This window comes from Monodelphis domestica, chromosome 5 (genome assembly GCF_027887165.1).
Source record: "Monodelphis domestica isolate mMonDom1 chromosome 5, mMonDom1.pri, whole genome shotgun sequence".
Classification (NCBI taxonomy): Eukaryota; Metazoa; Chordata; class Mammalia; order Didelphimorphia; family Didelphidae; genus Monodelphis; species Monodelphis domestica.
In genome coordinates this window covers 3,483,257-3,508,904 of record NC_077231.1, presented here as the reverse complement: position 1 = coordinate 3,508,904, position 25,648 = coordinate 3,483,257, and the positions used below count along the sequence as shown (strand labels likewise).

General features: G+C 57.5%; 2 protein-coding genes across 4 annotated transcripts; one reads left to right on the top strand and one right to left on the bottom strand.

Moving 5' to 3' along the window:
• Window positions 1-3,485: 3,485 nt before the first annotated feature.
• Window positions 3,486-10,823, top strand: PMM1 (phosphomannomutase 1). Of its 3 annotated transcripts, none has more exons than XM_056797436.1 (8): window positions 3,486-4,095; window positions 8,920-9,037; window positions 9,119-9,195; window positions 9,315-9,406; window positions 9,538-9,637; window positions 9,890-10,143; window positions 10,244-10,359; window positions 10,511-10,823. In XM_056797436.1, the coding sequence occupies exons 1-8, from the start codon at window positions 4,012-4,014 to the stop codon at window positions 10,534-10,536; spliced, it is 867 nt and encodes a 288-aa protein (XP_056653414.1). In that variant the 5' UTR covers window positions 3,486-4,011; the 3' UTR covers window positions 10,537-10,823. The 3 variants fall into 3 exon arrangements, with proteins under 3 accessions (XP_056653414.1, XP_007506131.1, XP_016282650.1); XM_007506069.3 differs by having other exon boundaries at window positions 3,591-4,095; window positions 10,068-10,143; XM_016427164.2 differs by having other exon boundaries at window positions 3,696-4,095; window positions 10,068-10,143; window positions 10,276-10,359.
• A 51-nt stretch (window positions 10,824-10,874) lies between these two features.
• CSDC2 (cold shock domain containing C2) lies at window positions 10,875-20,623 on the bottom strand. The gene is made up of 4 exons (XM_001363692.4): window positions 19,691-20,623; window positions 13,819-14,110; window positions 12,216-12,338; window positions 10,875-11,972 (listed from the first exon to the last, which is right to left on the bottom strand). Exons 2-4 carry the CDS (start codon window positions 13,995-13,997, stop codon window positions 11,810-11,812), a joined length of 465 nt encoding a protein of 154 aa, XP_001363729.1. The 5' UTR covers window positions 13,998-14,110; window positions 19,691-20,623; the 3' UTR covers window positions 10,875-11,809.
• Between the last annotated feature and the right edge of the window lie 5,025 nt (window positions 20,624-25,648).

Below are 25,648 nucleotides of genomic sequence, written 5' to 3'. Positions count from 1 at the left end.
CCTTCTCTCTTGAGTACTCAACTTTAATGAGGTCATTGGGAGGATGGCCCAATGAGGGGCTTAAACAGGGTGGTGTCTGGGTTTCTTCTAGCTATGAGTCAGACAATGGACAACCTCTCTAGACCTCAGTTTCCACAACTGTAAAATGGGCATCAAAAATCCTTGCTTGTTATGACCTCAAAAGGTCACTTGCCTCTGTGGGGCTCTGCCCTCTGCAGCCCTTCTGGTTTCCTTGCCGAGACCTTGAAGCCTTGGAGCTCCAGGGTACTGAAACCAGGAAACCAGGAAGCCCCTCCACTGGCCTAGGGCTGAGAAAATACCTGTGACCAACCTCTTCTTCTTTCCAGCCTCCATGCCCAGGCCTGCTCAGAACACAAGAGCCTAGAAATTCTTGAGCCCAGGCCCAATGGGTCAGAGGCCTCGAGACCATCAAAGACTTTTCCCCATAGCCATCCAACATGGATTCTGGGAAATTCTTCCTTTCTGGTTACCAGAGACAGCCTGCCCCATTAATCAATCCACTAACTAACCTTCGTCCAAAGATAGTGGCACCTAACTGGTGGTTTCATTTTAGAGGCATCCCTGTGCTGGCAAGGAAAGTCCTGCTGGAAATGGTTTGGCACCTGCTAGGCAGCCTCTCCTCTTAGAAAATCCCCTGGGAAACTGAGAGGTCAAGGGACTGGCCCAGAGTCACACAACCAGTGAGAGTCAGAGGCAGGCCTCGAACTCAGATCTTCCTGCCTCCAGAGACCAACTCCCTATCCCTTCGGCAACACTGCCTCTTATACAAAACCTAAAAACTCACAAAGAGGCAGACATGATGAAACAACAAAACTATACAACACCATTTCATGGCAGGGAGAGAATCAGGAAAGAGTGCCTGCAGAAGGTGGGGTTGGGGCTGAGCTTTAAAGGAAATTAGGGCTTCTAAGAGGAAAATGAGAGGAGTGGGAAGAGGAGGCACAACATGTGCAAAGGCATGGAGGTGGGAAATGACAGTTGCATTGAAGAAGGAATCTCCTATGGCTGCATGGGGGTATGAAAAGGGGACGAATGTACATAGAAGCAGCCTGTGAAGGTCTATAATGACCAACCTTGACCTCCAGGTAAGAGGGTGCTACACAATCTGGCTGAGCAGGGGAATGGCTGGGTGCTGTACTTGAGAAGGATCCCTTCCCTTTGGCAGCAGAGAGCGCCCCTGCCCATCCCACAGTGTGTCCTCACTCGCGTGAGGAAGGGGTCTCAGGACGCCAGGCCGTCAGAGGGCCTTGGGGCAGAGCGTGCTCCGCAGCTCCAGACGAGATGAAAGCAGGCCAGCTCTGAAAAGGGGTCTGTCCTGGGCGGTGCGGGTCCTCGGGAGCCGCTCTGCCCCAGTGGCCCATGGGAGGTGCGGTTTGTGTGAAGATGCCCGGATGCAGGAGGGACACGATTTGGGTCTTAGAGCTCCAATAAGGGTACGTGGGAAATTGTTATCGCAAACAAAAGCCTTTTAAGAATCCTTGGTTCCAAAGGCTTTCTGGTAGCAAGCATTGGGAAGCCTGGAGAGGGGAGGTCCTGGGTTCCAATCTGGCCTCAGACACTTCCCAGCCGGGTGACCCTGGGCAAGTCCCTTGACCCCCATGGCCCAGCCCTGACGGCTCTTCTGCCTTGGAGCCAATACGCAGTACTGATTCTAAGAGGGAAGGTGAGGGCTTAAAACAAAGCAGACGAAGCCCGAGTGGGGACTGATCCTGCCCCTCTGGCCCTTCCCAGTGCAGGGAGAGGGCCCAGAAGGGGGATCGGAACTCTCCAGGGTCTCCTGGGCTGCAGGCCTGAGGGGCAAGGGGCCTCCAGAAGGGTCAGCCGGCTGGGAACCTGCCTAATTCTAGCCTCCGGCCGCCCTTGGTCTATCCCGGTGGTCATGGGCCGGCCTCCTAAGGGGCTGGACCACCCCCATGAGGACTTCAGGTCCCCTCAGGCGCCTCCCCAACTCCTGCGGCTCCCACGGGGGCCCAGGGGAAGGGGGTGGGGAAGGCAGGTTCTGCCACGCCCCGACTAGGTGGCCTCAGTTTCTCCATCTGTAAAGTGATCAGCTTGGTAAATGCCGGGGTCACTTTAGTGCCCACACGCGTGCGCCTCATCATGTTTACCGCCCCTTTACCGCTGTCGCTGGCACTTCTCCCTCCTGTTTCCCCAGCCTGGATGGAACCCAGCCGCCCTTGGCCTCTCTGCACGCCTGGGGGCTGCCACTTGGCTCGGGAGAATCCCCCAGATCCCCTCCCCCCTCCTGCTCACACTGTGAAGGAGCCGAGTGGCCGAGGCTGGATTCGAACTCGGGTCTGCCCCTTCCAAGCCCCTGTGGTTTCTTAAAGCTGCGTCTTTCTCATGACCTTTGTGGGGGCCTCGGCATATCCAGGGCTGCGGCGGGGCTTTCCAGGCCAAGAATCCTGTGCAGAGAGGAGGGCTTCAGAGGCTTCGGGCCAGGGGGGCTGCTGCCCACGAAGCACCGCCGGCTCTCAGGGAGAGATGGGGCGCTTTCCCAACTTCTGGAGCGGTGACTGACACGCCGGCTTCTCCGTCCCGCCTGCAGGGGACGCGTCAGGGAAGAGCTGCGCCCTTGGAGAGCTTTGCGGCCCAGCGAGCCGGGCCCTTGGCAGAGGTTGGAAGCAAAGAGCGAGGGGTCTCTGGGGCCGCCCTCCCGCCCCAGCCTTTCCCAGGAAAGGGGGGCGTCCAGGCGCCGCAGAAGTGGAGCAGCCAGGGCTCAGCGGGCCCCCAGGCTGGAGCCTGGGGCCACCTGGGGGGCAGAGGGCTGCCCTTCGGCCCTTCTCGCCCTCACCTCCCAGGGCAGAATCCAGGCTGCGGATTGGCTCGGAGGTGGGAGATGGAGGCTGCCATCGAACGGTCCACGTCACTCTCTAATCAAGGGAAAAGGGGTTCCGTGCTACGAGGCTGGACAACAGCTGCTCCCCAACACTGCACAGTCAGGGTGACTCGGGGGACACCAGAACTTGGGGATGCGGCTTAGGGCAGGTGACTGACTTTAAAGGAGGAGCTCCAGACAGGAATGGCGGGGAGGGGCTGGGGCCCCACCATGGGCACAAGAGGGGAAGACTCAGCCCAGGCCATGGGCCTCAGCCTGGGGGACACCCCGTAACTTAACATTGGATGGGATCAGCTGCCCCCACCCAAAGGACCAGGATGTCCATCTTTGGGGAAGAGGGACCTTCCCTCGGGGCCAACTCCGGTGACAAGGTCCAAAGGGGGGTTCTACCCTCGAGCCAAATAACCTGGGGATTTCTAGATGTCCGTGTGGTCAAGGCCGCGGGCTTAAGTGACTTGGTCAGGGTCACCCAGCTAGGAAGTGTCTGAGGCCACCTGGCCTGGCTCTGCATGGCTCTCAGCTCCACCAACAGGGTATGAGTGTGGCCTTTTCCCAGGCCCCCCCGCATGCCTCATTGCCCAGGGCCAGCCTCAGGGCTGGCTGCATTGGCATTTCTCCGCAGCGCGCTTTGGGTTTCTTCACCGGCCTGAGGACGTTGGTTGCCTTTCCTTCCCAAGAGGACGGGCCAGAGGCTGAAGGAGGACCGCGGGATCTCCGCGGACGGAGGCGGGACCGCCAGGGGAGGGGCGCGGCTCGGACCCTGGGCCTCTCCTCAGCTGCAGTCGCCGCCCTACAAAGCTCTGGAAGGTTTCAAGCCCCCCTCGGCTCCCAGCAGCCAGCGCGATGCTCGGCCCTTTAATCCCCAGCCCGACACCTCTCCGGGCTTGGCCCCGGACAACGCACGTCCTCCCAGAGCACAGCGGGTCAGTGCGGCCGCAGGCGCGGAGCCCCCTCCCCCCGGGCGGGGCGGGGCGGGGCTAGGCCTCTCCTCCGGGCTGTCCCCTCGGGCAGGGTGTGTGCAGCCAGCTGGTCTGCGCCCGCCCCGCCCCGCCCCGCCCCCTCCCGCCTCCTTCCTCTTCCAGCGCTCGGAGCCCGCGGCCCTCCTGCCGCCGCCGCCTCTGCCTCCGCCGCCGCTCGTCTGGGCCTCGGTCATGGCCAACGGGGAAGCGTCCCGGAGGAAGGAGCGCGTCCTCTGCCTGTTCGACGTGGACGGGACCCTCACCCCGGCTCGCCAGGTACGACCCGGCCCGGGCCGGCCCGGAGAATGAATGGACGGACGCCAGGGCGGGAGAGCGAGAGCGAGGGGGTGCGGGCGGGGCTCCAGGCCGTGGTCGGGGCACCTGCCTTAGAAATGGGCTGCGCCTGGCCTCGGCAGCCCCGGGGGACACCCTGCCCTTCCCTTCCCCCCAAGCCCGCCTGGCCCTTAGCGGAGGCCTCCTCTGCGGGCGGCACATCCCCCCCCCCCCCCCCAAGTCCATTTTCCCAGCCCGGACTCCACACCCAAGAGCGCTGCGCCCTCAGCCCCCTCCCCCTCCGCGGGCTGGCCAGACACTAATCTAGTTCCTGCACCGGCCTCCTCACCCCTTGGGGCCGGCCACTTGCCAGAGACTCTTCCGCCCGGGCTCTTTCCTTCTCCCGCAGAGGGAAGGGGACATGGCCAGGGTCACCTAGGTAGGAAGCGATTTGAGCTCCAGGCCCATCGCTCTGGCCGCGGCAGAGCCACCTTTGGGTGGCCACCACCCGCTTACCCTGGCCCCCCTGCTTGCCAGACTGAGACTGGAGGTCTGAACAGAACATTCAGAAGGTTCAAGTCTCCCCGCCGCCCTCTGGCTGCGCTCGGGAACTGTCCGCAGTAGGAATTCTGCCCACCTCCTGTCTTTGTCATCCAGGGCCTGGCACCTAGGAGTGCCCAGTAAACCCTGGCTGCCAGCCTGGCCCCTCTGCCTGGGCCAGCCAACTAGAGGGAAGAGAAGACACACGGTCCTGCTCTGGCGTCCCTGGGTGTGGGCAGACGCCTGGCACCCGTCTCCTTGGGCTGGCCAGCCTCGTCCAGGTGCCCCTCCCGTCACCGGGATGCCAGGTGTCAGAGCCAGCCAGGAGGAGCCCGGCACTGCCTGGAGCCAGGCCAGGGCAAGGTGGCATGGCTAGGTTCCCTTCCCAGGCCTTCCCAGGTTTCCTCATCTCCAAAAGAGGGAGAACCCTTCCCCCACTTACTTGACAAGCAGAGGTGGGGCCTTCAGAGGCCATCCAGGCTCACTGGACATTCAGGGCCCTCTCTTGTCTGGCTACAAGTCAGTCATCCAGCTCCACCCCATGTCCTCCTGCATATTCTCTATGGGCTCATCCAGCTCAGCTTGCCTTGCCCTACTTCTACCGCTTTTTCTGACTAGATCGCATCCCCCTTGACATCCTCTACTCCCTTTAAGACTTAAGATGGATCACCCCCACCTCCCAGGAGTCCCCCAGCTGGATGCTAAGAATAAATGATGTTTTTGGAGCCCTTTCCAGTCCTCCAAGGCCTCTCCTGGCAGCAGCATCTCATTCTGGCCTCACAGGGACCTCAGGGAAGCGGAAGGCAGTTCTGATGCTCTTCTTCCTTGTCAAACAGAAATCATTTATAGGAATTTCTCATTAAATGGATTCTAGTAGGGCCCCTTTAAGGGAGCAATGATCAAGCTGGTGAGGCCTGCTTGGGCCCTCTGAAATGCTTACTCTTTGTTTTTGTTCTTTAAATGTTTGCTAGAATTCACGTGTGAATCCATCAGGCCCTGGGGACTTTTTCTTAGGAAGTTCTCTGATGGCTTGTTCGATTTCTTTTTCTGGTATATTTAACTATTCTATTTCCTCTTTACCAATCTAGACAATATATTTTTGTAAATATTCACCCGTTTCACCTAGATTGGCATATTTATTGTCATATAATTGGGCAAAATAGCTCTTAATAATTGCCTCTTTATTAGAGGTGAGAGCACCCTTTTCATTCATGATACTGTTAATTTTATTCTCTTCTTTCTTTTTTTTAATTAGATTAACCAATACTTTATTTGTTTTTAAAGTACCAGCCCCTGGTCTTATTTATTAGTTCAATAGTTCTTTTACTTTAAATTTTATTAAATTTCTCCTTTGATTATTAGGATTTCCATTTTGGTCTTTATCTGAGGATTTTTAATTTGTTCTTTTCCTACTTTTTTTAGTTGCTTGCCCAATTCCTTGAACTCTTTCTCACTTTTGTTGATATAGGCACTCAGGAATATAAATTTTCCCCTGAGTACTCATTTGGCTGTATCCCATGAATTTTGGTATGTTGTCTCATTGTCATTCTCTTCAATGAAATAAGTAATTGTGTCTGTGATTTGTTCTTTAACCCACAAGTTTTGGAGAATTGGATTATTTGATTTCCAATCCATTTTTAATTTATCTCCCCATGAACCCTTACTAATTAAAATTTTTATCACATTATGGTCTGAAAAAGTTGCATTTATTGTTTCTGCTTTTCTGCATTTGGTTGTGATGTTTTTATGCCCTAGTACATGGTCAATATTTCCACATATACACCATGTGCTGCTAAAAAGGTGTTATTTTATCCCTATTCACTTTTTTACAGATATCTATTAACTATAATTTTTCTAAAATTTCATTCACTTTTCTTCTTCTTTTTTGGCTCATTTTATATAGTTCTGATGAGGAAAGGTTGAGGTCCCCCACTAGTATAGTTTTATTCTCTATTTCCTCCTTAAGCCCTGATAGTTTCTCCTTTAAAAATCTGGATCCTATACCATTTGGAGCATATATGTTGAGTACTGATATTCATTATCTATACTGCCTTTTATCAGGATGTAATTACCTTCCTTATCTCTTTTAATCTGATCTATTTTTACTTTAGCTTTGTCACAGGTCACAATTGCTACTCCTGCCTTTTTTGTCTCAGTTTGATGCTCAATAAATTATGCCCCAGCCTCTTACCTCTACTGTTTGTGTCTACCAGCCTCATGTGTGATTCTTTTAAACATCATAGGGCAGGATTTTAAAAGTTGTTAATCCACTCTGCTGCTATCTGCTTCCATTTTATGGGTGAGTTCATCCCATTCACATTCACAGTTATGATTTCCATCTGGGTATTCCCCATCATTTTGATTTCCTTTTTTAATCTTGCCCTTTCTTCTTTCACTCTTTCCCTCCACACCAGTGTTTTGTTTTTAATCAGTCCCCTTTTCCCTCTCCTTTATTTTACTCCCCTTCCCACCACTTCCCTTCTTATTCCCTTCCTTCTTCTCTTTAGAGTTTTTTAATCTCTTCCTCCACCAACTTTTCCCTCTCCCCTCACCCCTCCTTCCTCATTCTCCTTCTACTTCTCTATAGGGTAAGATAGGATTCTGTACCTCAATAAATCTGGCTGTTCTTCCCTCTCTGAATTGACTCCAATGAAAGTAAGGTTTAGGTATTACCTGTCACCACCCTCATCCTCCCCTTCTTCTAATAATATTCTCCCCTGCATACACCTCTTTATGTGGTATAATTTACCTCATTTTACCTCTTCCTTCACATTTCTCTTAGTACAATCCTCTTTTCCCCCAATTTAATTTTTTTACATATCATCCTGAACAGTTTCATACCATACTATGTATATTTTTTCTATCAACTATGATAATGAAAACAATTTTTAGAGTTACAAATATCATTTTTCCATATAGAAATATAATCAATTTGACCTTATTGAAGCCCTTAAATTTTTTCTCTTATTTATCTTTTTATGGTTCTCTAGAATTTTATATTTGGATATCAGATTATCTATTTAATCCTGATCTTTTCTTCAGGAGTGCTTGGAAATCTGTATTATACTTTAAATACTTTATTAAATGCTCATACTTTCCCCTGAAAGTATTTAGTCAGTTTTGATAGGTAGGTGATTCTTGGTTGTAGACCCAGGTCTCTTGCCTTCCAAAATATCATACTCCAAGCCTTGTGATCCTTCAGTGTGGAACCTGCCAGATCCTGTATAATCCTTACTGGGGCTCCATGATATCTGAATTGTTTCTTTCTTGCCATTTGAAGTATTTTCTCCTTAGCCTGGAAGCTCTTGAACTTGGCTATAACATTCCTGGGGGTTGTCTTTTGGGGATTTATTACAAGGGATGATCTGTGGATTCTTGTTCAAGAATCTCAGCAGGTTTTTTTTTTTTTGGTATAATTTCTTGTAATAAGATGTCTAGGCTTTTATTTGGTCATGGATTTCAGGTAGTCTAATAATTCTCAAATTGTCTGTCCTGGATCTATTTTCCATGTTTCCTTCTATTTTTTTCATTCTTTTGATTTTGTTTTTTTTTTTCTTAACCCTCACCTTCTGTTTTAGAATCAATACTGTGTGTTGGTTCTAAGGCAGAAGAGTGGGAAGGGTTAGGCAATGGGGCTTAGGGTCACACAGCTAGGAAGTGTCTGAGGTCAGATTTGAATTCAGAACCTCCTGACCTGGATTAAGATCCAGTGAGCCACTGAGCTGCCCCCTCCCCTCTGTCCCTGATCTCCTTGAGCTGTATCCCTCTGAGGGTTTTCACGGGGTTAAGTTTAGTTGCAAATTGATTTCCAGAGTGGTGGGTCCAAGTCAGAGCACTGTCAGTGGGGCGGGGGCTTGCTGTCGTGTCCCATGTTCACCTTTTGCCCTCTGGTGCCACCCCGAGTCTTCCGAGGAGCTCAAGGCAAGGTCATGTGTCTACGCTCCATCTGCCCTCATCTTTGGGAAACATGCTGCCAGCAGCCCGTTGCCTTGGGTGCCCTTTCCTCCTTGGGCTCTGCTCCTGACTCTCCCTGCCTCTGAGGCTCAGCACACCTGCCTGTCCCGGGGGCCCAGGAGGCCCTCCGCCACCCCACCTCTTGGCGTTCTCTGTGCACACATCATCCCTCACCCTTAGCGTGACTGCGCCGGCCCCTGAGCCCAGCCTCCTGGGGGGGAGCCTCATCCAGTGGTGCCCGCAGGAGGAAGCTGTCAGCGCCGGGGCCTTAAGACGCCGCCCGGCCCCCCACCCCAAGGGCCCTGCCGTCTCCCTGCCTCTTGTCTCCCGCAGAAAATCGACCCCGAGGTGGCGGCCTTCCTCCAGGAGCTCCGGGGCCGCGTGAAGATCGGGGTGGTGGGCGGCTCGGACTACTCCAAGATCGCCGAGCAGCTGGGCGAGGGCGACGAAGGTGAGGGAGGGGCTGGCTGGGCCGGGTGGGGGAGGGCGGGGCAGGCGGGGGGTCACCGGCGCCCTTCCACTCTCGCCCAAGTCATAGAGAAGTTCGATTACGTCTTCGCCGAGAATGGGACGGTGCAGTACAAGAACGGACGGCTGCTCTCCAAGCAGGTTGGCCGCCCCGCGTCTGCCTCCCCAATCCATCTCCCTCTGTGCAGCCCGGGGCGGGGGAGGGGGAGCCCTGGAGCCCCCGTCCCCCCCCTTCCTCACCCGCTGCTGCTTGGCCTCAGACCATCCAGAACCACCTCGGGGAGGAGCTGCTGCAGGACCTCATCAACTTCTGCCTCAACTACATGGCGCTGCTGAAGCTGCCCAAGAAGCGGTGAGGCCGGAGAATACAGCAAAGGGCATCTTTAAGGATGGCCTTGTGGGGCTGGATTGGAACTCGGCTCTTCTGCAGCCTCTCCTGCCCCCCCCCCCCAGCTCCATCCCTTTTTGTGCCCATGTCCGCAGCGGGACCTTCATCGAGTTCCGGAACGGGATGCTGAACGTGTCCCCCATCGGCCGGAGCTGTACCCTGGAGGAGAGGATCGAGTTCTCGGAGCTGGACAAGGTGAGGCGGGGGTGGCTGCTAGGACTTGGGGATCCCGAGGGGGGGAAACCGCTTTCCCAGGCCGCCATGTTGTTTGTGGCTCCTCACGGGCCAGGCTGTGTGTTCAGATCCCAGAGGATCCCAGCTGGCGTCAGGAAAGGAGTCGGGATCCGAACCCAAGTCCCTGGGCTCTGAGTCCAAGGCTTTCACAGGCTGTTACCTTTCTGGAGCCCTTGGGGGGTCCTGAGTGCGCCCCGCCTCTCGCACCCACAGCAGTCCAGCCACCCTGATGGCCTCAGCTTGCCCGTCTGTAAAATGAGCCAGAGGAGGCGGAGTCTTTGGGGGGGCACCGAGCGAGGCGATCTCCCTGCCTCCGTGAGGACCCCCTCGGGCCGGCCGGGGCTCCTCCTCCGGGAAGGGCTCCAAGCCTTCCCCTCCGCTCCCTTTCCAGAAAGAGAGGATCCGCGAGAAGTTTGTGGAGGCCCTCAAGACCGAGTTTGCCGGCAAGGGGCTGAGGTTCTCGCGAGGTGTGTGGGCGCCCCTCCCCCGGGCGGGCCTGGGTCTCCCAGGGAGGGGGGCGCGGGGGGGGGGGCAGCTGGAGGGGCTCAGCCGCTGCCGCTCCCTCAGGCGGCATGATCAGCTTCGACGTGTTCCCCGAGGGCTGGGACAAGCGCTACTGCCTGGACCGCCTGGACCAGGAGAGCTTCGACACCATCCACTTCTTTGGCAACGAGACCGGCCCGGTGAGTGTCCGGCCAAGGCCGCAGGGCCCGTGGGAGACCCCCGGGCTAGACGGGGGCTGTGCATGGGCTCCAGTCGGCCCAGGATCCGAACCCAGGACCTCCCGTCCCCAGCCCACTGTGCCCCGTCTTAGCCTCGCGCTTCCTCCTGCAGGGAGGGAACGACTACGAGATCTATGACGACCCCCGCACGGTGGGCCACAGCGTGGCGTCCCCCCAGGACACGGTGCAGAGGTGCCGGGAGCTCTTCTTCCCCGAGAGCGCCCACGAGGCGTGAGGCTGCGCCCGCCCGGAGTGCCAGCCGGACATGCGGGGGAGGGCATGGGGGGGGCAGCGGCTTCTCCCCCCTCTCCCCGGCCTTCCCAGAGCAGCTTGGGGAGGGGCTGCCCGGCCCTGACCTCTGACCTGGCGCGGGGGGGGGGAGACCTCTTGGGCAGGTCAGTCTATTAAAGGACAGAAAGCTCCGGCCTGCGCCTCGCTCCTTCTCCCTCTCCCCAACAAGGCGCAGACCAGACGCGGCCACTCCTAATGTTTATTGCCAGTTACAGAGGTGGACGCCAGCTCCGCTGGCTGGGAACCGCACACGAGGGCCAGACACGGGACAGACGGGGCGGGGGGGAGCCAGCACCCCTGGGTCCCTGTGCGGGACCCGAAGGACGCGAGAAGGCCCGGCTTTGTGAACTGAGAGGCGCTGTGCCCTGTGTCGAGGCCCCGGGCTCCCCCAACTTGGTCCACTTGGGGGGCCGGGAAGAAGGCTTCCCTGAGGGGGCGCCCCAACTCTGTTGGCCCATTCGGCCCTTTCCTGGCACGGTCTCCCCCGAGCTCACGCTCGGCGCTGCAGAGGCTGCGTCCATTGGTGGGGGCCCCGGGGGGGAAGGGCGGCCATTGGGAGATGTTGGGGGGGCCGCGTGAAGATGGGTGCCGAGCAGGGCTCCTCGGGATGGAGGCTCACGGCCGGGGCGGACGCCGTGCCCGTTTTCTCGCCCCCTCCTCCCCGGCCCTGGGATGCTGGGTTGGGGAGGGGAGCGCCCACAAAAGCAGCCTCCCAAGTCCAGGGCCCAGGCAGGGTGGGGCGGCCTGGGGAGGGGCGCAGATCCTGCCATGTGCCCAGAACTGGTTGGGGGGGGTGGATGACGAGCGCCCACTGGGGATCCTCCGGCCCAAGGAGGCCCTTCCGAGGAGGGGGAGGCCGCACAGACAGCCTCCCTGGACCAGGAAGCAGGCGCCCCGGGAGGCCTGGGACAAGAGGGGGGGCTCTCGGGGTCTGTTGCCCCGGTCTGGGTCTCCCATAGCTTGGACAGGGGTACGAACAGGGGAATGACAGCACATACACACATGGGCGAAAGGCCACACGGGCCTGGGAGGGGGCGCCCCTGGGCTCTCCCCCAGCTTTTTCCTTCCCCAACCCCGCCAGGGCTCCCCCTGCTTCCCCTCCCCTCCCCGGAGCTGCCCTCTAGGAGCCGATGATCTGGCCAGACCACGTCTCGTGCTTGGTGTGGGGGGCCAGATGGGTCAGGACCACCTCCACGGCCTGGAACTTCTGGTTTTTCGGGGGGATGGGGCACATCTTGTATGTCACCTCGTCTCCCTCCACGGGCACGTACTCCCCCTCGATGCTGGGGTTCCGAAGGGAGAGAGAAGAGACGTGTGAGGGCCCAGCCGGCCGGGGCCGAGCAGGAAGGCTCGGACGGGCACTGGGCATTTACGTGCCAGGCATGTTGAGGTGGGGGAGGGCGGAAATGTCAGGGTGCCCCAAATGCCCTGGGAAATGCTTGCTGGGAAAGGAAACCTTTCACGGGAATCCCAGTCACTGCAGAAGCTCCAGGGGTGCGCCCCGCCCCCCGCCTCCCCCGACTTACTCGGACACGTGGACGAATATGTCTTCTGTGCCATTCTCGGGCGTGATGAAGCCATGGCCCTGGGATCGCGAAAACTGCTTGCAGACGCCCTTGAATACAGGCCCAGCAGAGGCCCGAGCGGTGCTAGGAGGAGCAAGAGACAAGGGGAGAGCCAGGAAGTTGGGGTGGAGAGAACCCCGAGCGCTGCCAGGGCCAGAGCTGCCAGGAGCGCCCGAGGGAGCCATCAGGGAGGAGGCCCCAGAGACTAGAGGCTGGCCCTGGCCCAGGAGGGGCAGCCTGGAGCAGAGCGGGCAGGTCATCCCCGGCCAGCCCCCCAAGCCTGGGTGCTTCTGGTGACGTGCAGAACCACCTCCGAGATTGCCTCGTTTTCCCTTTCCAGGGATGGGGGCTCTTGGGAAAAAATGCTCCAGCTCCCATCTGCAGGAGCTTTCATTGATGGCGGCGCCTCGCACCCACCCTCCCAGCCTTGGACTCCCAGCTTCCTGCCGGCCTCCCTCCCTCCTCCAGGGGGTCTTTGCGGGGGTCCCCAGCCCCACCTGTGCTCTCTTTCATGGGGATTACCTGCCTCCCCTCAGGGCAGGCCCTGCTTTCGCCGTCTTCCTAGCACTCGGCACCTACTAGACCCAGGCAAGGCTGGGTCCCCGATTGCACGGAATGTGGGCTCAGAAGAGGGAAGCTCTGGAGGATCGGCCGATGCCCTCACCTTCCTAATTCGCCATGGGCCCCATGGCCAGAGGTGAGCCTCGCACCTGAGCCCGGGGAGGAGTAGGGAGATGCATCGATGACAGAGACAGCTTGTACTTTTATCCCCGGGAGAATGGAAATTCCAGCAAGGCAGACACTGCTTTAGTTTGGGTTTAGTTTCGTTTTTCTTTCTGCCTCGGTGTGGCCAGTGCCTGGAGCGTAGTAGGTGCTTAATAACTGCTTTCTGCCTCATTGTTTTAGTCAGAGATCGTGAAGTGAGCAAAACAAGAGTGTGTGGGGCTAGAAGGTACCCTGTGGCCTTGAGGCCATTTGTGGGGTAGAATAAAGATGACTAAAACAATCTGAGGACCTGGGACCAGGAAGAAATTCCCTGTCTCCCTTGGGCCTCAGTTTACTCCTCTGTAAAAAGAGGCTAGCTAGTCTTCAAGGGCCCTTGTTTTTTCTCCTGCTCCCCAGGGTTGCCTTTCCTGTATTCCAACCCCTTAGTCCACCTCTGTCTGCTTCTAGAACCCCAGCAATGACCTCCGCTGGCATCTGACTAGTTCCCAAGCCTGGAAGGTGGGAGAGGCAATGAAAGACCTAATCTAGTGATGGCCAACCTTTTAGAGACCAAGTGCCAAAGCTGTACCCTCATGCCGTATGCAAGCTGCCCCTTACCCCAGATAGGGGAGGGAGGAAACGTTCCCATTGGGATACTGGGCAGAAGAGCAAATCCAGCATGCGTAGCGAGAGGGAAGGGAGCGGCCCCCTCCTGTATGCTCTGGCATGCATGCCACAGGTTCGCCAACACTGATCTGCCCCATCCCATCCAGGGAGTCCTTACGCCCCCTGCCTTCCCAGGCTTCCAGGGCAAAGCGGAGAGAGAAGGGTTGGGGGACGGCCAGGCCAGCCTACTCACGCAGAATAGGTCCTGGTTCTCTTGGTGGGGAGAGGGCTGGGCAGGTCTCTGAGCAGGAGGCTGCTGCCGCGGTCCCAGATCCGGCTCCCCTCCCGATGGAAGGGGAAGGTGGGCCACACAGGAGACTTGGGGGAGTGCAGAGGCGGCACTACCGGGGGTGAGGTGGGCTCAGAGGACATGGCGGAAATGTCTTCAGGGTGTGGTGCACACGGGGTGGGGGGGAACCTGGAGGAAGCCAAGCTCTGCAGAGTCTGGACGCCCCCAAAAGCTGCCTGCCGGTGGCCACTTCCTTCTGGAAGGGAAGAGATGTATGGATGAAGGGTGGCATCCGGACCAGCTGGGGCTTTGCTGAGCCAGGAGGGGAGGCCAGGGCTCGAGGGGCGCCCCCACACCTGGGAGCCGCTCTTGTTGCACCGGCCAGCTCAGAGCCCCCCTCGCCAGCCCATTCACCAAGACCTTGTCCCCGGAGTAAGGAGAGAAGCGGCCAGCACTCCCCCACCGCTTCCCAGGGATGCTGGGGCCCAGCCGGACATCACTGTGGAGGGCCGCACGGTGGCGCTGGATGTCTATCAGAGCTGTCTGCCTCCTGCTTGGGGGGACGGAGAGCACCCAGAGTCCTTGTGCCACCCCGTCCCACCCCGGGCTCCAGGGCAGCCTCAGCCTGGGCAGCCAACCATTCTATTGGCACGGGCCGGCCCAGGGACCGCTGGGGGGCTTTGGGCCTCCTCGGGCTGCTGCAGACCTTCCCGAGAGGAGGAGAGGCTGGAAGGGAACCCAGACGGGGGCCAGGGGAGCCCCACACTGCGTGCAAGGCCCACGCCTGCCTTTAGGGATCCTTTGTTCAGGTGCCCCAGCGGCCTGCTCTGACCCAGGCCAGGCTTCATTCCAGCTTTGTTCCTCCTCCAACCAGTCATCCCCTGGCTCTGCCCCTCCCTTCTGGGGATGGAGATGGGGGAGGCTCAGCCTCTCGTCTGGGCCTGGATCTGCTCCTCCCCTCCCCCCTTGCCAGCCGGTGCCAGCCGGTGCCAGCCGGTGCGGGGGATGGGAGCTGGGCCCCTGCCGCCAGGAGACCCGCAGGGCTGTCAGCCGGGAGAGAGGAGGACACCGCGGGGCGGCAGCGCTGGGTCCTCCCCTCTCCGTCCTTAGCGGGGGCCAGGGGAAAAGGCCCCAGTCCTAGCCCGGTGCCCTTGGGCACATCACTGGTGTCCAGGGGACCCTTGAAGCACGCGCGGCGGCCCCAGCAATACGGGGGGGGGGGGGCTCCACTTGGGGGCATCAGTGAGACGGTGCCCCAAAGGGCTGCCGCTGCGGAGGGCAGAGGCCTGGCCCGAGGGCCCATCCCAGTGCAGGGGGGGGGGGGGGACACAGCGACCCTGAACCCGCAGCTTCTCAGTTCTGCCCTCCTTCCTGCTGACTCTGCCAAGGTCTGGCAGGCCAGGGCAGACCCGCCCCTCCCGAGAGCAGCTCCTTCTGGGGGGGCGCCCCCCTCCCGCCCGCCCAACCAGCCTCAGCTTCTCTCCAACCTGAGGGGGGGCGGGGTGCCTCCCTGCCCGGGGCTGCCACACAATGCACCCCCCCCCCCAGTGTTCCTAGAAGGCCCCGAAGCCGCTTCGCCCTTCGCCCAGGCGAGGCCAGAACCAGGGACAGCTCCTGGGCTGGGCTGCCGAGCCGGCCTTCTCCAGGCTGTTCCCGGCAATGCAGCCAACAGTGCTTTGAGCTCCTCGGAAGAGGCGGGAGAGCAGCCTTTCCGGAGGAGGGAGCAGCAGGGCCAGGGCTTCGGCCCAGACTTTGGGGTGTTCCGGGGCGTCCTGCGGCAGGCCCCTTGGGGAAGCTGAAGAGTGTTTTTAAATCCACCCCATTACAAGGAAATGAATGACATGGAAATCTGGCTTTCCATGAGTGTATATCCAATCCGCCGGGACACTGCCCAGCCGAGTGACCCTGGGCAAGTCGCTTCGCGCCCACTGTCCGGCCTGTGTGCTCCCGGCACGTCCCTGGGCCCCGTTGGACATCGGGTCTGGGCCTGGGATCGGGATGGGCCTGGTCCAGGCAGTCCTGGCCTCCCGCCCCTGCTCCCAGGCCATCCAGCCTCCAGGAGGGCAATGATCCGGCCTCCAAAGTGTCAGGGTCCAGAGGACCGAGGCCCCCCGCTGCTCTCGGGAGCGGTGCACACGCATGCAGACATGGCTAAGCGGGCGCACACGCACACGCCCCTTGTGTTTGGTCTCGGGCGTTTTCTGTCCTCCAGGAAAGCCTCCATCCTAAGATGCCGCACAGAGAGCCAAAGCAGGGATGCTTGCTTGGGGTTTCCCGACCGCAGTCTAGCAGAGGCTGCTCCTGCTCCTGCTGTGTGCGGCCTTCGCAGCCTTTCTGGGGGGACAGTATTCTGGCTCCTCTTTCACAGAGGAGAAAACGGAGGCCACCAAGATCAGGCCGTTTGCGCAGGGCCAGGAAGGAGAGGGGCTCCGCTCAGCCCTTGTGAAGGCACAGGATAGGACCCGCACATCTCTGAAGGCCAGCACAGTGGCCCGTGATTGCAGCAGAAGGTAAGGGGCAGCCAGCGAAGGGGTCGTGGGAGGCCCGAGGTCAAGGCCTTTGGCCTGGAGAGGGACGCCAGGGAAGAGCTGGGAGAGAAAGGGCTTCTCTCCATGCCAGCTTCCCTGGCCAATGGCTGTCGCACTAGTGCCTTCCTGGCCAGGGGCCCCGTGGGGACCGCGGGGCGCCACTGCCCTCCCTGGTGACTCGAGCAGCCAAACCAGGCCACGAAACGTCAGCGGGCTCCTCCACGGTCCTTGTCTGGCCCTGGACACGGCCCAGAGGAGAGGGGAGGAGGCTCCGCACAGAAGAGACTCCCAAGGGCACAGGTGGGTGAGTGGAGCCCGGCTCCTGGGACCTCAGACCCAGGACTCGCTGATGCACTGGGAGACCCGCCCCCACGGCTCCACACCATACGTGTGTGTGGTGCATGTCCACATGCAAGTGATAGTCCCGCATGGCAGGACAGGCACCGAAGCTGAGTCATGTTGGCCACATCACAAGAAGACAGGCCTTACTAGAAAAGCCCCCGGTGTTGGGAAAGAGGGAAGGGGAGGATGGCAGAGAGATGGATGGAGAGCGGCCTGGGAGCAATAGATGAGAGCTTGGCCAGACTTTGGGACCCACCCAGTGCGGGGCAGAAGGGCCCGGCACACTGGCGATGGTCCTCGAGCTCACAGGGAATAGATGCAGACACAAATATAAACATATATAAATGGAGATCAGGGACAAAGACAAAGCCGGGGACTGCAGCTGGAGATAGGACTTCTGGGACAAGGGTCCAAAGGCTCACACAGAGGAAGGATTAGTGAATGGATTGTTTTTTTAGACCACAAATAGCCTAATTCAACTTCTCATTGTATAGAGGGGTAAACTGGGGTCCAGAGAAGCAGGGGAGAGGAAGGGATCTATCCAAGGTCACCCCCAGCCATTTTTCAGTCCATGTGCACTGCAGTGCTATTAGGGGCAAACTAGAGAGTCAGGACTCCTGGGTTCTATTCTGATGATTCAGGCAGGAACTTTGAATGAGTCACTTGCCATCTCTGGGGCTCAAAAATAACAACAATAAGAAAACAAATGCCTTTCCGTGAGAAGGGCCCAGCCTCACACTACCATCATGGGAAGGTAATTACCATGGTGGGGTAAAAATAATAGGCGATAAGGACTCAGGGCAGGGAAAGGGCTCTGCAAGAGTCCCCAGTGCACCCTAGGGCTGCTCCAGGGGAACAGGGGACCCTGGACTTCCTCTTTTGTATTCCATCTCAAGGCAGGCCTAGTACTACCGTTTTGTCTGAAAAAGATATTTGGTGCCTAGGATGCAGCTATAACTAGGTGACCTAGTTATAATCCAGGTCTTTTAGGGAGGGGAGGTGGGAGCTCCATGAATAAGCCTTGTCACAGGGGCTGGAGTCCGGGGTGCTCCTGCCCAGAGAGGGACCCCCTTGGTCATGCCGGGGCCTCTTTTGGCCTTTTCTTGGCTTCCTCAGTACCTGTGCCAACCAAGCCTGGACAATGAGGGCTTTGGGGTTAGGAGACCTGAGGCCAAATCCTAGCCCTGCCCTGAGCAAACCTTAAAGCCCTACTAAGAACAGCATTAATTCAGCTCTTTAAGGTTTGCAGAACGAAAGTTTACATCTGGCCCTCAGGGCCCTGGCGGGGAGGGGCTGTTATTACCCCCATGTTGTGGATGAATAAACTGAGGATGATGGATCCTACGAAATGACTTGCTCCAGAGGACACGCTAGGAAGTAGCTGAAGCCTGATTTGAACTCAGATCCTGATTTGGCGCCCCATGCCAGTCCACTGTCTATAGAAATAGGAAGATTACTGAGAACTAAGCCCAAGAACATGCTGCCATCCTATGCTGATCCCTCGGTTTAGCGCTTTGTAAATGTGTTAGCGGAGGTTGTAACGTCTGGGGAGAGGAGAGATGGCACTCCTCCCGGATTCCTTTCCGTGCCAGCCTCCACTCTGGGGGCTCAAGGGTCTGGGGCTGAGGGGTGAAAAGGCCCAGCCCTGCCTCCCGGGACCTTTTGTCTGCTGACCCCGGAGGGAGCAGGGGGTTCGGCCTGCTCCTCAGGACTGACCACTGTGGTGCTTGGAGCGGCGGGGCGGCCGGACCCTCTTGTGCTCTCACCCTTCCCGGGGGTCGCCTATCCTCCCCTCCCCCCACGCCATCGTGTCCGGGGCGGCTGCGCAGCCCTGTCCTAGCTCAGGGACATCTCCCCCGGACAGCGGCATTTCCAAGCCCCGGCCCGGTCCTGCCCCCCCCCCCCCCGCCTCCCCCCGCTCCTCCTGCAGAATGAGCATCCCTGGAGCGGCTCAGGAGCCCCTCCCAGGGTCACTTGGTATGCCCTGCCTTTAGGCTAGAGCAGCCTGGCCTGGCTTCTACCATTTGCTCTAAGGGGGACCCCCTTCAGCCCCAGGCCCGGAAAGAGGCCGGAGCGGTCTCTCCGCACGCTCCTGTAGGGGAGGGAGCAGGGCCGGCCCCAAGCAGAGGGCGATTACTGAGAGATGGGGCGGGGGAGAGCTGAAATCGAGAGGTCGCCCTCCCCCCACATCCCCCGCCACATCCATAGCCACACTGGACTTATTATTGTTCCCTCGGCCAGCTGTCCCTCCCTCTGGGCCCCTCAGGGCGTCTCTCCCTGTCGGTGCCCCCCCGCCCCGCCCCCCGCGCCGCGCCTGCATTTTTCTCCCCTCGGAGAGCTCTGCGGTCCGGCGCTCCGTAGAAACGCTCTCTCGGGCCCCTCTTCTCCTGCCCGGCTCGGCCCGCACTGGCCTCCTCCCGCCGGGCGTGCTCTTGGGACCCCGGGGAGCACAGCCCCGCCGGGTGGTCGGGCAGGAGGCGGCGGCCGAGGGGGCCCCGGGCTCCGTGGAGACCATTACCGTAGGGGTGGGAAAGAGGCCCGGCGGAGGGCGGGGGCTCCAAGGACGGGGTAACCTGGAGTCATCCCTCCGGTCCTCTCCGCCCATTAGCCCAGCTAGCCCGTCACCGCCCTCCGGAGCAGCGAGGACAGCGAGGCTCCCGTCCCGGCCAGGGCCCGCGCAGCCTCCCTCCCCATCTGGCCCCAATTCGGAAAAGAACAATCAGGGCCGGCCCCTCCCCAGGGATCGGGAGCGTCGCCTCGGGCTCGCCCTCCCCCGCAGGCCTTTAGGGGCTCCTCGGGGGGGAGAAGGGACGGCGCTCCCGCCTCAGCTCAAGCTTCCCTTCCACAGGAAAGCTGGGCCGGGGGCCAGGGTGGGAGGGGTTGGCGGTCCTCTCTTTAGCCCCCTCGGCGACAGCCCCGGACCTTCCTGGTCCCCTCTCATCCGGGACCGGCCTCCCGCGCTTTACCTCCTTCCTTCGGCCGGCCGCGGCTCCTCGGGGTCGCGGGTGCCCTGTCTCTTCGAGCCGGCGTGAGGGCGAGGGTGAGAGCATGCAGCGGCGCCCCAGAACCCGAACTCGCACTCACACATCCACGCCTCCTCGTGACGTCACGGAGCAGGTGGGCGGGGCGGGGCCGGGGCTCGGCCTGCGGGCTTAAAGAGACCCGGAGCCTTTCTGCTCCTCCGGCCCGGCCTCTTGGGCAGCTGGCTTCGGGCTCTGCGGCTCTGATGATGCCCGCTCGTCCTGTGCTCCGAGGGGCCTTCCTGGCCGTCCGTGGCGCCTCTGCATTTGCCTCTGGGAATCAGAGACCCTGCCATCGGGCACTGGCCGAGGCTCCTGCGGGCCGCCCCGGCCAGCAGTCACTTCCTTGGCATCCCTGAGCAGGGTGCTGCCCCCTCTGTGCTGCTGAAATGTGCCTGGGCTCCTCCAGCCCTCCACGGCCTCGCTTTCATTCTCCCCATTGCCCAGAGCCAATCAGCTGCCAAGTTTCGCCGGCGCTCTAGTGACCTTGGCTCTGCTGTCGGGTCCTCGCTGGCCTTTCTTTCTCCGGCCTCTCCCTCTCCCCCAGACCCTGCTCTGACCCAGCCGCCGTACTCTCACAGCTCGGGCGGCTCCCTATTGCTGGGAGGATCAAATAGTTCAAGGCCTTCGTGGGCAGCTTCCTTCAGTGTTCTTCAGAGATTTCCCACCCTGGGCCGAGAGGTCCCCTTCTTCCTTCCTTCTGCCTTTTTGTTCCGCCTCTCTAGCCTTCCTTGGCAGTCGGTCTAGCTTCATGCTTGAAGTCACCCCCGCCCCATCCTAAGCCCTCCTCCAAGACTCAATGCCAGGGGCAGCTGGTGGCCTCAGACACTTCCGAGCTGGGCGACTGGCCCAGTGACAGCCCCTGTTACGGGGACTCTTCTTTCGGCCTTGGAACCAATCTCAGTGGGAAGGAAGGGCTTTCTGACCTTCCGTTCAAGCGCTGTCCCCTTGGCTGGTGTCCCCCCGACTGTTGGCCCTCCCCTTCGCCATCACTCTTCACTTCCCCTTGGGCTTCTTCAGGAACCTCCTGTCTCCTTCTGGTCCCGGGACTACTTCATTTTGCCCTTGTCTCTCTGGTCTCAGCTAAAAGTGGCCCTCCTACAGGAGTCCTGGCCCGTCTAGAGCCTCCCCTCTGGGGACTGTCCCACTTGGCTCTTATGGGATTTGTTTGCTGTGTCTTCCCTGTTCCGTGGAGAGCTTCTCGGGGGCAGCCCTTCCCCCTGAGCTAAGTCAAGGGATGCTGCTGTGGCCTCTAGGCTTGATGCAGGAAGTGGATTCTACAGCGCCCCTTTCTAGCCGGCGGCTCCCACCTCCTCCAGTTCCCTTGTCTCTGAGCCGTCCTGGTCCCTCCTGGCCCCTGCAAAGTGTCCCTGAACAGTCTATGGACGTCTTGCTGGATTCCGGGGTTCCTGGTCTCCCTTCTCAGGGAGGGCGTCCTTAAGGCTACCTTTCAAAGGCCAGAAAGCAATCTCCGCCTAAACGCCCTGCCCGGTATGGTGCTTGTGGTCCCCTCTGCCCCGGGTTCCCAGTTTGGAGACCTAGTCATGAGCAGAGAAGTTGTGGCCGGAGCACCCTTCCGCTCCCTGCGCTAGTCATTAGCCTCTGAGCAAAACTCTAACTCGCAGGAGAGAGAACAAGGGCTGCCAAGCCAAGCTACCTTCTCAGGCCACATCACAGATTCGCAGAAGTCTCCGAGAGGGAAGAGACCGACATTTTGGCCACCTGGCCTCCTCTTCCTCATCACAAGAGCTGAGGCCATAAAGGCTTGCCTTCTGCCTTCTTATTGGGCACATGCTAAGGCCTAGAGGAGGAGGATGCTTCCCCAAGGTCACTGCGGAGGAGAGCCAGTTGGAGCCCAGGGCGTCTGACGCCATCCTCCAACGCCATTGCTTTACAGCAGGCCTCAAGATCACATGCTCGGGGACAACAGAACCAAAGTCCAGCCCTTCCCTCTCCCAGACACTGCTCTTGCCACTCTGCAGGGCAAAAGCTGCTGATTTGGGGTTTTATTCAGACAAATTTACATCTGCTGTGATGGGGGAAAAAACTTCCATTTCACATAGACTAGACTGGCCTGCCTCAGTTTCCTGAACTGTAAAATGGGGATAGTAACAGCACCCACATCAAGGGTTGTTATGAGATATTTGTAAAGTATAGTGCATAGTGCCTGGCAGCACATAGTAGATATTATATAAATGCATTTTCCTTTCGCATTCCTAGTATCTCTCCCTCTTTTTCACCCCAGTCCCAGGACTTACTTGGGATTTAGCTACAGGGTTACAACTTGAATAACTGACAGAATTCCCAGTCACCTAAGCTTTGATAGCTTAAAGCCATCCTGACCTTCAGAACCTTCTATATGAAAGTCTATATGAAAGACTCCCCAAGTATTGGGGCCCCTCAGGCTCAGCCCACCTGCTGACCAGGTACACCAACATGGGAAACTTCGGGGTAATGAGGAAGGACTTGGGGTCTCTAAATCCATCTCCTCATTCATTATTCACCAGTCAGAGATGACTTGGGATGTCCAAGGGGGGAACTGAATAATGAGGTCCCAGATTGGATTTATAGACCAGTGTCAAAGAACTTCCTGGTCTTTGATCATCAAGAGGATCACCAACCCATTAATTAATCAGTTAAATGCTAGCTTAATCAATAAATTAATATTTTTCTCCCCCCACCCAAAAAAAAACTTGGGGCAGAATTGTTGTGTCCAACTGAACCCATGCTGTTTCCTCACTGAAGATCTTTTTCAGGCTATCATTAAATAAACTTGTTTGTGTTCTGAATCTGGGCCCCTGAACAGGTATGAGTCAAGCCTGGTCCAGAAGTGGCCTTCAGCTTCAGATGTAAATCATGGAGAAGGGCTTTATCAAAGAAAAGGACAGAATGGAAAAGTGAGGGCTGGGGGAGGAAAGCAGGAGGAGGCTCCTCCCCACCTGCCATAGAGCTCAAGGCATCAGTGAGTTCCATCTGTCCTTATGGAAATAAGGACCCACATCTTTCCCAGGGGCCTGTACCACCCTGGAGATGAAGATCCCCAAATGGGAACAGAACCTTTGGTTTCTAGAGAGTTGCTCTTCTCCAGGACCCTGCACAGTCCACATAACACACAGAACAGTGGAAGGCAAGGTCTATGTCTGCTTGTCCTCCTCAAGGGCTTGGGCCTCATGATTTCTTGGTTCTAGTTCCTGCATCTCCTGCAATGAATAGGGTCCCTGACTTGGTCCAGGACTTCCTTATCACTTTGTGCTCTTGGTGCTTTACTAGGTGTCTGGCCCCCAGGAAATCCTTGAAAATCCTGTTGTGTGACTGATTCCTCTGCTCCTCCTCAGGATCCTTGGCTGTAGGGTTGGCCTCTGTCTGGGATCGGCTCCAGTGGCTGGTACCCAGGAGGGCTGTCATGACTGCCTGCCACAAAAAGGAATCCTTGCTGTGTAGACACTCTTGCCCTAGCTCTTCTAGGCCTTTGGGATCTAGAGGTGACCCCCTTCCTCCCTTTTAGTGCTGACCTGGGTAAGGAACTGCCAGGGTGGAAACACTCCTCAGGGATACAGGACTTCTGCTTGGCTGGGGCACTAAGGGAATGACCCAGGTCTTTTCACCAGGCCAGCCTTGTTACAAGGGAATCTTAGAGCATTGTTCCAGGGCTGTGTCAACTTGGAAAAAGACAGAACTACTAAAGTAGTCATAAAACCAAATCTTTAATCAGGAGAAGAGATGGTGCTCAAGATTCTGCAGCCAATACCACTCAGAACCAAGGCTCTGAGGCTCTGAGAGAATCACCACCAAAGATGATTCTCCAAAGAATGATAAAACACAGGGCTCTGCTAAACCTTTGGGGGAACTAAGGACAGAAACTATACCCTGACTTGGTTACAAGCAGGCCTGGGAAAGAGGCTGTAGCCAGAGGCTGGGCTACGAGGGAGTGGCCTAGGATACAATGGAAGTAACTACTGGAGAACTTGAACATCTGTCACTCCTGTTCAAGACACTTCATGGATGCTTGGAGATCCTTTGTTCAGCCTAAGACAAGGTCAGTTTGGGACTTCCCTAAAGGCAAGTTCCCAAGGGACAAAGGCAAACTTGGGGCTCTCCAAAACCCAGGGCCAAGTCCAAGAGCCCCTATGAAGCCAGGTCAGGTGGTGCAGAGGTGAGGATTGAGGGGGAGGAGGGAACAGGATGCCCTGTCTTCTTTGGAAGATAGCAGAGGTGTACTAGTGGGGAATCAGGAACCAAAGTTTTGACAGGCAAGATAGGGAGAGGGAACAGATAAAGAAGAACACCAATTCTCCCTCCCCCCAGGCAGAGCTGTCTGGATGATGGGGTTAGATCTGACCAGAACTGAAGGGTAAGAGAAGATCCCCTTCAATCTCTTTCTTCTTTGTGGGGATTTGTGATCCCCCTCTAGTACATTTAAGATGTCTGAGTTCTCAGTGAAGTGAAAATATCTATTTATTAGATAAGGGGTTGGGTATAATCCTGAACTATCTCCTATAGTTTTCTTCAGGGGTTTGAGGCTCAAGTCTAGGGACTAAGTCCCAGATGATCTTAATATCTTTGTAGGTTCAAGATGATGGTATTTCTTGGCACAGAGATATAGTTTTTAAGGAATCTTCTGAAGGATAGGCTATTGCCTTCCCTGAAGGGAAAGAATCTCTATTCAATCACTATGAGACAGATGATTAGGCTGAATCTTTTCTGTTGAAAATGAGGGATTGGTAGCTAAATAGGCTCGGTGGAAATTGCTCCTTCTGCTTCTCAGTTCAAAAAGGAAGACATGCTCTCCAACTGCTCAGCTCCTGTTTTTCTTAACTGGAGGTCCCATTCCCATCCCCTGTTGTCAGCCAGAATTCTATCTCCTTTTTCCATGAGATAACACTGCCATCCAGTCCTTACATTACCTTCAATATTTCTCTCTTTCACAGAGGACAGTTCTTGGCCCCTTGGGGGTGTGTCCTGCCCCTCCCCCCAAAAGAACAAATCTGAGAAGGCATCTTCTTTGCAGAGGTGCCCAGGGAGTCCAGCTGGAGAATACTGTGCAGGTTGGTAGGGTTTTAGAACTAGAGAGTCATAGGTGGATAGAGACAGAGAAATATGTGGATAACTTCTGCTGGTTTTCCACCTCTTTTTTGTTAAAATAGTTTGAACTGCATTTTAGAATGGATACCAAGTGTCCATTCCATGGCAGAAGAGCAGTAAGGGCTGGGCAATTGGAGTCAAGTGACTTGCCCAAAGTCACACGGCTAGGATATCAAATTTGAATCCAGGACCTGGCTTAAAAAATTGTTTGTACTAGGGGGCAGCTGGGTAGCTCAGTGTAGTGAGAGCCAGGCCTAGAGACGGGAGGTCCTAGGTTCAAATGTGCCCTCAGACACTTCCCAACTGTGTGACCCTGGGCAAGTCACTTGACCCCCACTGCCTAGCCCTTACCACTCTTCTGCCTTGGAGCCAATACACAGTATTGACTCCAAGACGGAAGGTAAGGGTTTAAAAAAAAATTGTTTGTACTAAGGGATGGTTGTTTAGGAGAGAGAATGCTGGGGGAAATCTGTGGGAAACCAACTAGAGCATGTATTGTTTAAAAGGGAAGAAAAAAAGGAGCGGGCAGAAGGACTAGCCTCCTGGGACTCTCCCCTTGAGCCTCCCCTTCCTTACCGGCTCCCTTCTGAAGACTCGCACAGGTTCAGCCCTAAGGGGGGAGTTTAATCACAGCTGAGTGATGGAAGGCGGAGGGAGGAGAGGAAGAAGGGGGCGTAGTCTGAGCGCAGTGGGCAGGGCTCGAGGGGAGGAGGCAGCTGGAGGCGTGGTCTGAAGGTGAAGCCTATGGTAAGGGGGCTTCTGAGGAAAGGGGAGGAGTCTCCCTCTCCGACCGCCGGCACGACAGGAAACGGAAGTTAGGGG

Coding starts and splice junctions, on each gene's coding strand:
- CSDC2 (XM_001363692.4), bottom strand. CDS start 13,997: ATGTCCTCTGAGCCCACCTCACCCCCGGTAGTGCCGCCTCTGCACTCC. Junction 12,339..13,818: donor AGAACCAGGACCTATTCTGC/GTGAGTAGGCTG, acceptor TGCTCCTCCTAG/CACCGCTCGGGCCTCTGCTG. Junction 11,973..12,215: donor ATATTCGTCCACGTGTCCGA/GTAAGTCGGGGG, acceptor TCGGAACCCCAG/CATCGAGGGGGAGTACGTGC.
- PMM1 (XM_056797436.1), top strand. CDS start 4,012: ATGGCCAACGGGGAAGCGTCCCGGAGGAAGGAGCGCGTCCTCTGCCTG. Junction 9,038..9,118: donor GCTGGGCGAGGGCGACGAAG/GTGAGGGAGGGG, acceptor CTCTCGCCCAAG/TCATAGAGAAGTTCGATTAC. Junction 9,407..9,537: donor CTGAAGCTGCCCAAGAAGCG/GTGAGGCCGGAG, acceptor CCATGTCCGCAG/CGGGACCTTCATCGAGTTCC.